This window comes from Tachypleus tridentatus, chromosome 3 (assembly GCF_004210375.1).
Source record: "Tachypleus tridentatus isolate NWPU-2018 chromosome 3, ASM421037v1, whole genome shotgun sequence".
NCBI lineage: Eukaryota > Metazoa > Arthropoda > Merostomata > Xiphosura > Limulidae > Tachypleus > Tachypleus tridentatus.
Window position 1 is genome coordinate 41,050,021 of NC_134827.1, and position 16,575 is coordinate 41,066,595.

Below are 16,575 nucleotides of genomic sequence, written 5' to 3' on the forward strand. Positions count from 1 at the left end.
TTTTTAAGTTCAGACTGGTATATTTCATAGTTGTCTCACTAGCCTTTTTAAGTTCAGACTGGTATATTTCATAGTTGTCTCCAATTAGCCTTTTTAAGTTCAGGTGGTATATTTGCATAGTTGTCTCACTAGCCCTTTTAAGTTCAGACTGGTATATTTCATAGTTGTCTCACTAGCCTTATTATTGTTCAGAGTGGTATATTTCATAGTTGTCTCTCACTAGCCTTATTAAGTTCAGAGTTTTGGTATATTTCTATAGTTGTCTCACTAGCCTTATTAAGTCAGACTGTGTATATCTTCATAGTTGTCTCACTTAGCCTTATTATGTTCAGAGTGGTACATGCCTTCCATAGTTGTCTCACTAGCTTCCTTTTTAAGTTTAGACTGGATTATTTCATAGTTGTTTCTCACTAGCCTTATTAAGTTCAGACTGGTATATTTCATAGTTGTCTCACCAGCCTTTAAGTTCAGACTGGTATATTTCATAGTTGCCTCACTCAGCCTCTTATTAAGTCAGGCTGGTATATTCTTATTTCATAGTTGTTTCACTAGCCTTATTAAGTTCAGACTGGTATATTTCATAGTTGTTTCACTAGCCTTATTAAGTTCAGACTGGTATATTTCATAGTTGTCTCACTAGCCTTTTTAAGTTCAGACTGGTATATTTCATAGTTGTCTCACTAGCCTTTTTAAGTTCAGAGTGGTATATTTCATAGTTGTCTCACTAGCCTTTTTAAGTTCAGACTGGTATATTTCATAGTTGTCTCACTAGCCTTATTAAGTTCAGACTGGTATATTTCATAGTTGTCTCACTAGCCTTATTATGTTCAGAGTGGTATATTTCATAGTTGTCTCACTAGCCTTTTTAAGTTTAGACTGAATTATTTCATAGTTGTTTCACTAGCCTTATTAAGTTCAGACTGGTATATTTCATAGTTGTCTCACTAGCCTTTTTAAGTTCAGACTGGTATATTTCATAGTTGTCTCACTAGCCTTTTTAAGTTCAGACTGGTATATTTCATAGTTGTCTCACTAGCCTTATTAAGTCAGGCTGGTATATTTCATAGTTGTTTTACTAGCCTTATTAAGTTCAGACTGGTATATTTCATAGTTGTTTCACTAGCCTTTTTAAGTTCAGACTGGTATATTTCATAGTTGTCTCACTAGCCTTATTAAGTTCAGACTGGTATATTTCATAGTTGTCTCACTAGCCTTTTTAAGTTCAGACTGGTATATTTCATAGTTGTCTCACTAGCCTTTTTAAGTTCAGAGTGGTATATTTCATAGTTGTCTCACTAGCCCTTTTAAGTTCAGACTGGTATATTTCATAGTTGTCTCACTAGCCTTATTAAGTTCAGACTGGTATATTTCATAGTTGTCTCACTAGCCTTATTATGTTCAGAGTGGTATATTTCATAGTTGTCTCACTAGCCTTTTAAGTTCAGACTGGTATATTTCATAGTTGTCTCACTAGCCTTTTTAAGTTCAGACTGGTATATTTCATAGTTGTCTCACTAGCCTTTTTAAGTTCAGACTGGTATATTTCATAGTTGTCTCACTAGCCTTTTTAAGTTCAGACTGGTATATTTCATAGTTGTCTCACTAGCCTTTTTAAGTTCAGACTGGTATATTTCATAGTTGTCTCACTATCCTTTTTAAGTTTAGACTGGATTATTTCATAGTTGTTTCACTAGCCTTATTAAGTTCAGACTGGTATATTTCATAGTTGTCTCACTAGCCTTTTTAAGTTCAGACTGGTATATTTCATAGTTTTCTCACTAGCCTTATTAAGTCAGACTGGTATATTTCATAGTTGTTTCACTAGCCTTATTAAGTTCAGACTGGTATATTTCATAGTTGTCTCACTAGCCTTTTTAAGTTCAGGCTGGTATATTTCATAGTTGTCTCACTAGCCTTATTAAGTCAGACTGGTATATTTCATAGTTGTCTCACTAGCCTTTTTAAGTTCAGACTGGTATTACTTATATATAACGCGGGTCTATATAGCTTACTATGGTTTGTTTAAGTTTTTTTGTATACATTAGTTGGGTTTTAAAGCCTGGTTTTGTATCAAGTTGTTATCGCCCTAACTCGTCTAATAATACAAAACTATACGCACTACATACATATATTATTAGGTGTGTTGTCCTTACTATTTCCTTATATCCTTCTTGCTAAACTTAGGAACGACATATAACAGAAAATTATAGTGAAAATATAAACATACCGTCTACAATGTACAACTGTAGTGTAAATAAATGATGCATTACGTATATTAATAAAACTACGTAATCGTGGTCTCGTGTTTTTCGAATGCCCTGCTTTACAACTATACATTATGCGTTACAAACTCCAAGTAGACAAAAATGAAAACTTACTCTATTTAAATTTAATGGCACTTATAAATAGTAAGCAAACAATACGTGGTTCTTCTGTATACCTGTGGTTTTTCGATTAAAATCCGTTTTGCAACCAGTGTATTCAAACTGTTTACATTCTTTAAATACAATTCCCAAATAACTTTTAAGATATTTTAAAGAAATTATTTATTTTACATTACAATCTCCACATTTCACATCAAAATAGGCTTACATTCGCACAAAAGCAGAAGAAAAAAACAACCCAGCAACAACATATTTACAAAACAAGGCTCACAAGCTACACGTATGAGTCACGTGTCTCTGGCATATAGAAACATTTCGTCTCCAGGTGGCTCCAGTGGTATTGGTGGAGGAAGAAAGGTTGGTTTCAAGGCTTCGTAAAGTCTATCTGGACGGCATTGCTGTTTTGAAAGAATAAAAACTATACTAAGTCAAAGTTTCTTGTATACTGAAACGCTGTTGACGACAGTAATGTAAGAAATCCGAGCGATCAATAAAAGTAAACAGAAAACAATTCCTATTGGTTTAAAGTACGTCATTCTATGCTATTAATATCCTTTGTAGAAAAACACGGTCATTGCTAGTAAGCGCTTATAAAATTACAGTCTCAACCGAAAGGAAAAATAAATCGGACTGAAAACTAAGTCACCATAATATTAAGAATAAAATAAAAAATAAATGTATGTTTGTCTGTAAGAAATAAATAATAAAATGTAGCTACGTGGAAATGTTCTACCGGAGTATGTTCTTAGCCAATAAAACTGCTTCAAGTTACATCAAAATGTTTTAGTAAAGCATTTATGACGACGGTTGACGAAGAGATCCGAATTCGTTGTTTGTTTTCTTTCATAAGGTTCAGAGATCAGAATGGATTACCCAAGTTGGATTTTCTGCAGATCGAACCCCAGATTTTGGTGTTAAAACGTTAAATCTTTGTTCTCAGCCTCATGGGAAAGGGACTATTTATTGTGTGTAATGTGATTATTTTCTAATAATAAAGCAAGTAATGACAAACGGCAAAAGGGCTGTCCTATCTAACCATAAACCACCAAAAAAGAAAACTAAAACCTTTTAACAACAGGATAGTTTAAAGACACCACATAAATGAAGTAAAAAGTATATTTGTTAATTAATCAAAACCATGACTATACATAATGAATTAATTATTGTTATGCTATATTGTCAATGGTTACTTTATTACTTATTAAGTAGTTATGAATTTAACGTTCTATTTTTGTCCTTACCAGCAAGATACAACTGTTGGAACTTCATAATTTTGACTCATATCGGTAATGTTTACCAAATTTTTACTTTTCAACCAGCCGTTCTGATAACGTGAGAAGATATGAGCAAAATAAGTTGTTAGACAATTTGAGCACTGGCTAGCAGCAGGGGTATCGAAATAATCTTGGCTGGTTGGCCACAGACATGTTAGTGGGAGATTGTTGATTAACCTTGATGAGGAGAAAATAACCTTGGCTCATTGGTCACTGTGTTAGCGACATCGTTATTGATACATTAAAATAACCTTGGCTGTTGGTCACTGTGTTAGCGACATCGTTATTGGTACATTAAAATAACCTTGACTCTTGGTCACTGTGTTAGTGACATTGTTATTGATACATTAAAATAACCTTGGCTGTTGGTCACTGTGTTAGTGACATTGTTATTGATACATTAAAATAACCTTGGCTGTTGGTCACTGTGTTAGTGACATTGTTATTGATACATTAAAATAACCTTGGCTGTTGGTCACTGTGTTAGCGACATTGTTATTGATATTACATTAAAATAACCTTGGCTGTTGGTCACTGTGTTGTTAGCGACATTGTTATTGATACATTAAAATAACCTTGGCTGTTGGTCACTGTGTTGCGACATTGTTATTGATACATTAAAATAACCTTGGCTGTTGGTCACTGTGTTAGTGACATTGTTATTGATACATTAAAATAACCTTGGCTGTTGGTCACTGTGTTAGTGACATTGTTATTGATACATTAAAATAACCTTGGCTGTTGGTCACTGTGTTGTGACGACATTGTTATTGATACATTAAAATAACCTTGGCTGTTGGTCACTGTGTTAGTGACATTGTTATTGATACATTAAAATAACCTTGGCTGTTGGTCACTGTGTTAGTGACATTGTTATTGATACATTAAAATAACCTTGGCTGTTGGTCACTGTGTTAGCGACATTGTTATTGATACATTAAAATAACCTTCGCTGTTGGTCACTGTGTTAGCGACATTGTTATTGATACATTAAAATAACCTTCGCTGTTGGTCACTGTGTTAGTGACATCGTTATTGATACATTAAAATAACCTTGGCTGTTGGTCACTGTGTTAGTGACATTGTTATTGATACATTAAAATAACCTTGGCTGTTGGTCACTGTGTTAGTGACATTGTTATTGATACATTAAAATAACCTTGGCTGTTGGTTACTGTGTTGGCGACATAAGAAACACACACACAATAATGATCCTAAAAATATTGTAGGTACAAAACAAATTAGCAAATAAGTGACTGTTTAGCGTTATTTGTGAAATTAGTCCGACCGTTCGTTTGTTTAGTAGATCTTGTAAACAGATGAGTAAAACGCTTTTCTTACCACTAACTGGACTAGACTATCTCCTATTCATCGAACAAGGCTTAGCATGGCCAGGTGGTTAAGGCACTCATCTGAGGGTCGACCGAATTTTGTTCACATTACAACTTGTCATATTTATATTGTAGTTCGTTTTCGTACCAATAGTCTAAACAAAAGTCGTGTTTAAATTATTTTTGGTGAGAAAAGGAACTTCCAATGATCAAATAAACAGTAACACAGACTCAAACATCTCGGTGATTAGTTTCATAATTTATTTTCATGTCGTGTTTTTGTTTGTTTGTTTATTTATTGTAAGCGTGACATTTGCCGTTTTAAAAAGAGTACATTATTACCGATGTAAAAAGATTATTTCAATTATTTTAATTACATACATGAACTAGCAGCCACTTAACACAATTCATTGAAACAAGAATTTGTTGGATTATAAAAGGTTTTCTTGACTGTCAGTGTATTTTACCAAAATAAACACAAATATAAACATTGAAATTAGAAATGTATTCGTTCGCTAAATTTTCAAATTATCTCATATATTTCAAGTATAAAATAAACAGATGTAATTTATATTAGGCTGGATATGGATCCTTTTTCTACACAGTCGACGTAAATGTAAACTAATAATACAACAGGTAGACTTGTGCTGTCATCTAGTGACTGATTAGTGTGTTATGAAAATCGTTTCGAATAAGAACAAATAAATTATTTGTGTTGAATTACAACAGTAATTCACCTTTCATGATTAAAACCCGATTAAAAAACGCATTATTATATCCAACCTATAAAACTTTAATACAATTACGCCAGTAATACGAGTTTAAGTATTTATCTATCTTATTATTATAGTGTTATAATATGAACCTAAACACTTTGAATCCAAAATAACAATAGTTCCCTTCATCATATTCGTTCAATATGTTTGAAATCAACTAACGATAAAAGTTAGATCTAAAACAACAATAAATATTCCTTGTCTTGTACTTAAGATTGAGAAACCAATTGCATTTCTTTTTGCTTAAATTTAAGTAAGGGAACTAAATGAAAATCTTTCGTTGGTTTGTTTCAGAGCAAAGCCACACTGGGCTATTTGCTGTGTTTACTACGGGAATTGAACCTTGGGTTTGGCGTAGTAACTCCATAAACTTATGATTGTCCGTGGGGACAATGAAGTAGGCTGAGAACGGCTGCAGAAATAAAATGATGGTAAGTGATTTTCACGCATAAAATCAATAACAAATGCCATCCTTTCTAGGGTTAATAAAAATTAATGTAGTCAGCTATTGTTTCTTCAAAGTAGAAGGTAGGGAAAAAACAAGTTTAATAACGTGCTTAAGTCTCGGTGATTAAATATTTATTTATTGTTCTTATATCAAAGAACCGAATTACTCTATTGATTTACCTCGTCGATAAGATACTGTCCATGTTTACCTGCCTGCTGATGTAGAGATTGTCCCCACGTTTATCCCGGAATCCTCTGGTCAAAGTCCGAACTGCTGAAGTTCCTGGGTCCCCTAAATGATGCTCATGAACTGTGTCGTAAGGAGTTGCGTAAGGATGACCTTCATCGTCCCCAGGTAACAGAACTGGTGAAATATGGATTTCAGACATTTTATTTTTCATTGATTCTCATCTCAAACATTTGTCTTTACTGTTTTAAAACATCTACACGTCTCTATCAAGAGAACAGTTATGACGTACATACACACCCAATGTTTGGGTACAATTACTGACCGTACTACTGGCAGTCTTGGGTTAATACTAGCCGTAACAAAAATTTGGAAGGTTTAGACTAATGACAGATCCTTTTTGAAATATATATGTAAAAACGGCTCAGTTTGGGTTGAGAAAATATTTTACGTTGAGAACCGAACAACGTTTCGACCTTCTTCAGTTATCGTCAGGTTTACAAAGAAAGAAAGAGGTAACTGACCGGAAGCTGACCACATGTTTGAAAGGGGTTGTGTAACTGAGTGTCGGAATGTAGAGGGCATGCTTAGATGTTTGATTATATTTTTTAATACAGGTATAAAGGTGTTCCTTTGTATTGGTTTATTTTGGGTTTAAGTTGTTGTATAAGTAAGGCTTCTTTAATTTTGCGTTTGTTTATATTTGTTTCTTTATTTAGTATTTGAGTGTTTTCTATGCTTATGTTATGTTTATTTGATTTGCAGTGTTCAAAAACGCGTGAAGGTGACTTTTGTGTTCTTTGAATCTGGTTTCCATTTTTCTACTTGTTTCTCCAATATAGAAGTTGTGGCAGTTATCACATTGTATTTTATAAATAATGTTGGTGTGGTATTTGTCAGTGTAGTTTTTACACAGTGTAGTCCTCAGTTTTGTGCCTGGTTTTTGAATAAATTTAGTATTAACTGGAATATCATATTTTGTTACTAGTTTTTGCCAAATGTTGGTTATTTTTCTGCTGATGTCGGGAATATATGGTATGCAGCAGTATATGGTTTCGTGATTTTTTTTCTTCGTCACCTTCACATGTTTTCGAACAATGCAAGTCAAATAAACACAACATAACCATAGAAATCATTCAAATACTAAATATAGAAACAAATATAAACAAACGCAAAATTAAAGAAGCCTTACTTACACAACAACTTAAACCCAAAATAAACCAACACAAAAGAACACCTTTATACCTATATTAAAAATAATAAAATAAATAATATAAAATTATATATTCAAACATCTAACACCGCCCTCTACATTCCGACACTCAGTTACACCAACCCCTTTCAAACATGTGGTCAGCTTCCGGTCAGTTACCTCTTTCTTTCTTTGTAAACCTGACGATAACTGAAGAAGGTCGAAACGTTGTGTGGTTCTCAACGTAAAATATTTTCTCAAACCAAACGAGCCGTTTTTACATATATATTTCTCTACAAGTGGGTTTTCTCAACATCACAGATCCTTTTTGATAATATGATCGAATGGCAACCAGACAAAAAACACAATGGTTTCTTTTATAGCCCAATAAGAATTATATTTGTATAAGCGTCATCGCTGATAAACTGGAAGACATAAAGTAAATTATATGGCAAGAACAAATGAATAAAAAATGAAATGTGTAATTTTGTAATTCGTTTCGAAGTTTGACAACGATTTCACATTCTGACGTAGTTCATATTAAGCTAACATCCAGGTACATATGACTCAGTATCATATTTTCTTTTCCATGTTCATGTTTTAAACGAACTTTAACTAAAGAGATATTTAACCTCAGACAAAAAGATTGTGTGAGATAAAATTTCCAATAACTGTCAAGTCAGCTATGCTATTATTGTAAAATATAAATCGAAGTACACGTTACCACTGGCAGATGGCACCACTGATGATATAGGACGAGACTGGCTAGAAGAAGATGATCTTTGTGTTCCATCATCACTGGAAATTCCAGTTGACATGCATCCGTGGTTAGGTGGCGCTTCAATTTCCTTCAGAACCATAGTCTCCGCGGCTCGTCTGGATTTAAACTGTGAATTTCTGGATCCTTCTGATAAATCCAACGATTTTTCTCGTTACGAGCTCATCTCTAAATTATTTCTTGTTATTCAAAGAATAAAACTGAACATAGATCACATAAACAATCAACGCAGTATAATATACTAATACGCATGTAACTATTTTTCGAGATGTTTCTAACATTATAGTTCAACTGCATTTGTTCTGTATTTCTTAATTTTGGACGGCGGTACCACATTTCATCACCAGTATCATTGATGTTTTCTGTTGTTGTTTTTTTTCAATTTCGCGCAAAGTTACTCGAAGGCTATCTGCGCTAGCCGTCCCTGATTTAGCAGTGTAAGACTAGAGGGAAGGCAGCTAGTCATCACCATCCACCGCCAACCCTTGGGCTACTTTAACCAACGAATAGTGGGATTGACTGTCACTTTATAACGTCCCCACGGCTGAAAGGGCGAGCATGTTCGGTGTGACGGAGATTCGAGCCCGCGATTCTCGGAGTACGAGTCGAATGATTTAACCACGTGGCCATACTGGACCTCTGATGGTACTAAAAAATTCATAGTAAAGGTTTATAAATTGTGCTTTTTGAAAAGATAATTCGAGTAAAAATAAACAATGATATAAAAATCAATAATCGGTGTTAAAATAAATAATAATACCTTATTAACCCTTAACCTTATTCGAATTTGCAAATGACTCATATAAAAATTAATAAAATTTATGTTTCACAAACTTCGTCTAGTTCATACCATAACAGTTGTTCTTTATGAAGTTTCATAATAAAAATAGCGTCTCAACCGCCACCAGTGGAACAGCGATATGTCTGCGGACTTACAACACTAGAATCCAGGTTTAAATACTCGTGGTGGGCAGACCACAGACAGTCGATTCTGTAGCTTTGTGCTTAACTTCAAAATAATAGACTCGACATGGCTAGGTGGATAAGGCACTCGACTCGTAATCCTAGGGTCGTGGGTTCGAATCCCCGTCACGTCAAACATGCTCGTCTTTTCAGCCGTGAAAGCGTTATAAAGTGACGGTCAATCCAACTATTCGTTGATAAGAGAGTAGCCCAAGAGTTGGAGGTGGGTGGTGATGACTAGCTGCCTTCCCTCTGGTCTTATACTGCAAAATTAGGGACGGCTAGCGCAGATAGCCCTCGAGTAGCTTTTCGCGAAATTAAAAAAAAACAAATTTCGTATAATTTACTCTATTCTTTATATTCTATTATAAATCACCCCCAGTGTCTCAGCGATATGTCTACGGATTTACAACGCTAAAATCCGGGTTTCGATACCCGTGTTGGGTTGGGCAGAGCACAGAGAGCCCATTGTGTAGCTTTGTGCTTGAATCAAAAACAACAATAACCTATTATAAGTCATTCGGCTTACGACGTTTAGGTAAGCAGAAGACAGTTAACCCTTTCTGTAACTTCACGACAACCAAATCACTCGTCATTATGCTACTCAATATCTCTAGTTAGTTTACAGTAGATTTAGGCTTACCACTGCTGCTGCTGTGATGGAAACTTCTCTTATTACACAGAACACAGCCGACAACAATGATGATGATGATGATAACAACTGAAGTGATAACAGGCACAATTATGGTGACATCCAAGAGGAAAGGTAATGTTAGCTCAGACTCTTCAGGCCTCGGAGGAGTGGTCAGCACTTCTAACACAGGCCCTTCTGTTTTAGAAAAAAACAAAAAAAGTTTCGTTTTGAGTTACAGCTTTTACAGAAGAAAAATCAGTTTTTAGAACGTACGACGTTTCGATTACTGGTGGAGCGTTTCAGTATTTAAATCAATATTGAACATCCAACAGTGTATTTAAATTGTAGAACTGATTGTGGCTACTTATTCAAAATGCAATACAAAATGCAATGTAACAGTTGCCTGGCCTTTTTACAAAGGTGAAACAGGACATCAATTGAAGATCAGTTTAATTTGTTTGTTTATTTGTTTTGAATTTCGCGCAAAGCTACACGAGGGCTATCTGCGCTCGATCAGGTTAAAAGAACACCAAAAACACCTTTCGAAAAAATCCGTAAGTATATGAACAAAAACAAAGTGTTTTCTTGAACATAAAGGCACAGTGCTAGTCATAAGCCTAACACTAAGAGAAGAAAAAAAATCAGAGAAGGTTTACTAATAAAGTCAGTGAACCCCACAGTCAACAAATACCCACGTGCATCTCTATATATCATTATTTCCCACACATTCCTAAGCTAGGGCAAATATTTTTCATACAATATTCCATATTATTTTTCGTTTAACCCTACATAAAATCTGCAAAATTCATCCAGACTGATATTTACCAGCATGAGTAACTACAATCAACTCTAGAATATAAATATGTTATTAGATTTTGAATACTGAAACATATTTTACTGTAAAACCATCTGTAGTGGATAATGATCGCATCAGTGATCGAAACGGCTTAACTGTTATAATAATTAATTTTACTTACTGTAAAAGCTGTAAACTGTGATAAAATAGATAAATACTTGCTAAGAAGTATGAATTTAAAAACACCGAACCAAACCTAACAATGGCAACATGGCCCTCAGGTTCAAACAGTTTTCATGACTATTAGAAGTTACTTTATAATATATATAGAGTAAAGTCTGTTAATAAATAACTCTTAGATTCAAATAGTAAAATTTTCATTCAAACACAAGCCTAATAGAAAAATAAAATTATTGAGTCTTGGAAATGGTAAAATATAAATTGGTTTTAACAATGAAATTCCTGCTGATAACAATACATAAAGATAATACAAAACCTGTTATATTGGTGATGAAGATAAAACACGTGGATTTAACAATGATAACAATGCTTATTGATAGATAAAACATATTATATTGTGATGCAAACAGATTACGTGGTTTTATAAACGTTGTTCGTACTTGATAACAATACAAACAAACCAATCCACCTGACAATGTGTTCTGATTGGTAAAAATGTTTATTAACAATACACAACCTGCTATATCTTCTTGGTAAGGTAAACAGAGCACGCACAGTTTACCAACTACAGTAATGTAATATTTAAAAGAAATAATTCTATAATATAATATAAAATCCGATATGTTCGTGATCCACAAACAATAAGTGCAAAACGACTGGTTTGGGTTGAGAAAATTTTTATGTGGAGGTTCGAACAACGTTTCGACCTTCTTCGGTCATTGTCACGTTTACAAAGAAAGAAAGAGGTAACTGAACGATAGCTGACCACATGCTTGAATGCAGTTCTGTAATTGAGTGTGGAAATGTAGAGGGCGTGCTTATATGTTAGATATATTTATTAATATAGGCATAAAGGTGTTCCTTTATATTGGTTTATTTTGGGTTTAAGTTGTTGTATAAGTAAGGCTTCTTTAATTTTGCGTTTGTTTATGTTTGTTTCTTTATTTAGTATTTGAGTGTTTTCTATGGTTATGTTGTGTTTATTTCACTTGCGGTGTTCGAAAACGTGTGAAGGTGAATTTTTTATGTTCTTTGAATCTGGTTTTCTCAACCCAAACCAGCCGTTTTTACACAATTTCTCTACAAGTGGGTTTTCTCGTCATCACTGAATAAATGAAGTCTAATAATACGGTTTGTAATAAGGCTTACTGATACTATAGTATCCACGATACTTGTGATACTAAGAATGGCTCAAAGTATATAGTTCCAAGCATTAAATACTGTTAAAATGCATTAAGGATTTTTTAGATAACTATGTTTTTGTTATCAAACTCCAAAGAATCAACCAATTAATTATTTATAATTTTATCTATATAATCTATATAATTATATCCATATAATAATATGCTTGTTCTTGTGTCTGTTACGAAAATGACGTGTGTGCGCATGCGCATTTAGATAGTAGTGCGCGCACGCATTATCGTGAGAGACAAAGTAAGTGTTATTACAATATAGCAGCTGAAACTCGCAAGACATTTGCTCTCATATAAGTGTCTTTATTGCAACAGTGCTTTTTAAATACAAGATTTATATAATAATACATATACATTTATATAATCGTATACATAAAAATATTGTCATACTACAACTCTGCTTTCAGTACGCCTTACAAACATGCGCAGTAAGACGTTTACCCAGAAAAACAGCGCAGGCGCGTGCCTGCGCCAGAGAGCTCTAAAACTCAACAAACAAGTCATCACAATTGCTCCATGAACAAAAAATGTGGAAGTAAATTCTCTTTATTAAACATATATTAAATTAATATTAAAATATTGAAGTTTTCAAAAAGGTATGACGTTAAGTCTTGGAACAGCACTATAGATTTATTTATAGATAGTACTAAGTACAATATAGTTTAGCCCTAACTAAGCTAATGTTAAAAACGTACAGAGTACAGTGATTATTCATCTCTTTATCGAACTTAGGCCTAACAGTACTAGAGGTTTTATAGCGTACGACCTAGTGGATATACCCATTTCGGTGTCTACAATTACATTTCATTTGCGTTATTATTCAAATCTTGCATTTAAAGAAATGCTGTTACAATAAATATAGGTAGAATGGAAGAAACGTCATCTGTGATATTGTAATTTTCCTGAAAGGGAGCCGAAGATCATCTGGAGAGTCACCTGTTTTAACTATTTACACCTCTATACAGTAGTGTGTCGTCTGTCAGTTAGTCTGTAGACATTAAAATGACGTCACATAAGGGACTCTTACCAGTTGCAATTTGTACTGTTGTGACGTCACTAAAATATGCACATACCATGAACCACGAGAAGAATTATGCACTCTGTATGCTACAACACAGCACGACATATAAATTTCAAAAGGGAAAATTAAATACATTTGTTACTCTTAATTTTGGTTCTATTCACTTTTGAAACAAATTACTTACGGATGCCCTGCACAAATACATCTAATCATATACCGAATTCAAGATACCTTACCTTCATATGTAATATTCAATGTTTGAAACTCATATTGCGCTTCTGTTGCTCCCGCGCTGCTGTAGGCTGTCACTTGGAGGTCGTACCACGTTCCTGGAGAGAGATTTTGTATTGTGTACTGCGATTGGCTGGAGAGTACTCGTTCTTTTATGGTCCTCCAATGAGAAAGGGGCTTTCTTCGTAGCTTTATCGAAAAACTTTCAATGGGACATCCACCACTTTGCCATGTAAAAAGGTTGAGCCTTGCAGACGTTGTATCAGAGAAAATAAAGTCGTTCTTAGAAGGTGATAGAGGAGCTGAGAAACAGGGAAACATTTGTTACTGAGCAATAGCTTAAGATATAAGTAAGTTGTACGTTAACTAGGGTTAGCATAAGTTAGTGTTAATTGTACGTTAACTAGGGTTAGTATAAGTTAGTGTTAGTTGTACGTTAACTAGGGTTAGTATAAGTTAGTGTTAGTTGTACGTTAACTAGGGTTAGCATAAGTTAGTGTTAGTTGTACGTTAACTAGGGTTAGCATAAGTTAGTGTTAGTTGTACGTTAACTAGGGTTAACATAAGTTCGTGTTAGTTGTACGTTAAAAAGAGTTCACATCAGTTGATGACAGTTGTACGTTAAACAGTTAACATCAGTTGTTGATAGTTGCACGTTAACTAGAGTTCCATTCTAAAATATTTACGGATTCCGACGACTCCTTTTAATATAGCTCAAAGGAAAGACCAATAATATCTGTAATTACAAGTCCATGAAAGGACAAGTTCACCTGTAACAAACAAAGTCAACTGTGACTTAATCTCCCAAGTTTGAAGGACTGACAATCTTACATCTTATAAGGATTGACAGAAACAAACACACGCACTTACACGAAAAACTAAATATTAAATTCGCTTTTGTAGAGTGGATGGTTTTAAAACTCTGTCCGAGGGCATATAACACTAATAAATCGGATTTAGATATCTGATAAAAGCAGAACACAGAAAGCCCATTGTGTAGTTTAACCACTAATAAGCATACCAAAAGCTTAAATATAATCAAGACATCCGTTTATATAACCAGTTAGAACAGGTGGCACACTGCATGCTTGCGAACTTACAATGTTAAAAACCTGGTTACGATTACTGTGGTGGGCAGAACACAGTGTAGCTTTCTGCTTAATTAAAAAACAAACAAATAATATGGAGCTGGGAATGTTATTAATATGGTGCTGATCCGTTTGTGGTGTTTTATTGAAATCTATCAAAGATTTAAAATATTCCTTGGGTCGTCCATCACATTACGAATACCTTCCAACGAATGACCACGTGATGGTGTTAGAAGTGTAACCATAATTGGTCTTCAATTCTGAGTTTTGTTTTCTTTTAGTCCTAATTACATTTCAAATATGAGGTTTACGAATGATTTTGAAATATGTTGCGCGACGTCCCTCCTATTTTTTTTCTCCATATATTTGTAATAATACAATAAATTATAACATTTCAAGACGGAAAAACTTACCAGCGCCATCTGTACGACCAGTCAAGAACTCGCTTGGCTCGCTTCTCCCTACACTGTTCACTGACACGATATAAAATTGATACCTAGAACCACATTTAAGCCCTCTAGCGATATAGGACGTTTCTTGAGAACGAAGGGTGGTCTTCACCCAGTCATGGTGCTCCTCTCTCTGGTATAAAATATATTCTAGGAATAATAACAAAAGTTTTGTAAAATGTTAAAAATAACTAACAGAATACATCTCTTTGTTGGCTTTAAAAATCCAAGACGAAATGAAACAAGTCGTGACGATAATATTAATAAGAGAAAAATAATAGTAACTTATGACAACCTACCGGACAATATAAAATTAGGTTTTAATAAACATTCGTATTGTCACAAAACGAGTATGTTTAAAACACCCTAATACAAAATAAAATTCGATGAGTTACATGACGGTTATTATATTTAGAAACACGACAGACGACTTATGTTAAATTCTACACTCGTCAAGCAAACTGTGATTTGAAATAAATATTTACAGACGTAAGCTGAGATTTACATAACTTACATTCATGCTCTTTGAAATATTTCTGAACTGAAATCGCAAAGGACTTCTCAGCTGTGAGAAGGCTGTGACAACGTTTGTCTGTTCCGTTTGTTTTTGAATTTTGCGCAAAGCTACACGAGGGCCATCTGCGCTAGCCTTCCTTAATTTAGCAGTGTAAGACTAGAGGAAAGGCAACTAGTCATCACCACCCACCGCCAACTCTTAAACGTCACATTATAATGCCCCACGAGTGAAAATGTGAACATGTTTGATGTAAAAGGGTTTCGAACTCGCGACCTTTGGATTACGACTCGAGTGCCTTAACCACCTTGTTCGTTCCGTGTATTGTTTTCAGTTTTACTTAAAACAAAGAACACTTCTTATGAACTGTGACGGTTTAATATACAATACAATGTAAATTAACTTCAACAATAAAATTATATTGTTTATGAATGAACAGGCTCACAAAAAAAATCTCTTTAATTTTAAATTGTCCTTCCTTTTCTTAACTAACTATAAACTGTCGTTTATTTATGAATTAATTTTAACTGTCATGTATTTTTAATTATTTTTAAATTGTCTATTCCGAAATAGAGTAAACACAAACCCCTCGGTGGACTCAGCAGATAGCCCAATGTGGCTTTGCGATAAGAAAACAGACAGACAAACAGTAAACATAAACTGTTGTTGTTGTTTTTAATTAAGCACAAAGCTACACAGTGGGCTATCTGTGCTCTGCCCACCACGGGTATCGAAACCCGGTTTTTAGCGTTGTAAGTCCGCAGACATACCACTGAGCCACTGGGGGGTAAACATAAACTGACACAAAAATACACATTTATTTTAGAAGATGTAAAATATTTTATTTAGGCTCACTTGTGACACTTGCTGGTTGATTTTCACCTAAAACTGGAGATTTTGGTAAAACCTACCTGTCACAGGACTATCGAACCTCTGTCTGTCTTTCCAGGAGATTGTCAAAGTGTGTGACGTAGATGAGGTGAGGTCTAGTAGTGGCGACGTAGGAGGCACTGTTTAAAGATTCGTACAATGTATAAACTTGTTACGATATCAATCAATAACATGTTCCATGCAGAACTTGTCAAGATATATTTACTGGTTTATCTATCTCCACTAAGTACGTTAAACCTACAGACA

At 34.3% G+C, this 16,575-nt stretch overlaps 1 protein-coding gene across 1 annotated transcript in view; it reads right to left on the bottom strand.

The window, feature by feature from the left end:
• Window positions 1-2,531: 2,531 nt before the first annotated feature.
• LOC143246744 (cell adhesion molecule Dscam1-like) overlaps window positions 2,532-16,575 on the bottom strand; it is a 38,282-nt gene continuing 24,238 nt past the window's right edge. The window contains exons 8-14 of the mRNA XM_076493836.1: window positions 16,350-16,448; window positions 14,889-15,074; window positions 13,393-13,689; window positions 9,976-10,161; window positions 8,316-8,498; window positions 6,422-6,576; window positions 2,532-2,782 (exon numbers count right to left, since the gene is read on the bottom strand). Of these exons, the coding sequence (XP_076349951.1) occupies window positions 2,672-2,782; window positions 6,422-6,576; window positions 8,316-8,498; window positions 9,976-10,161; window positions 13,393-13,689; window positions 14,889-15,074; window positions 16,350-16,448 (1,217 nt within the window). The 3' untranslated portion in view covers window positions 2,532-2,671. The remainder of the gene's footprint in view (window positions 2,783-6,421; window positions 6,577-8,315; window positions 8,499-9,975; window positions 10,162-13,392; window positions 13,690-14,888; window positions 15,075-16,349; window positions 16,449-16,575) is intronic.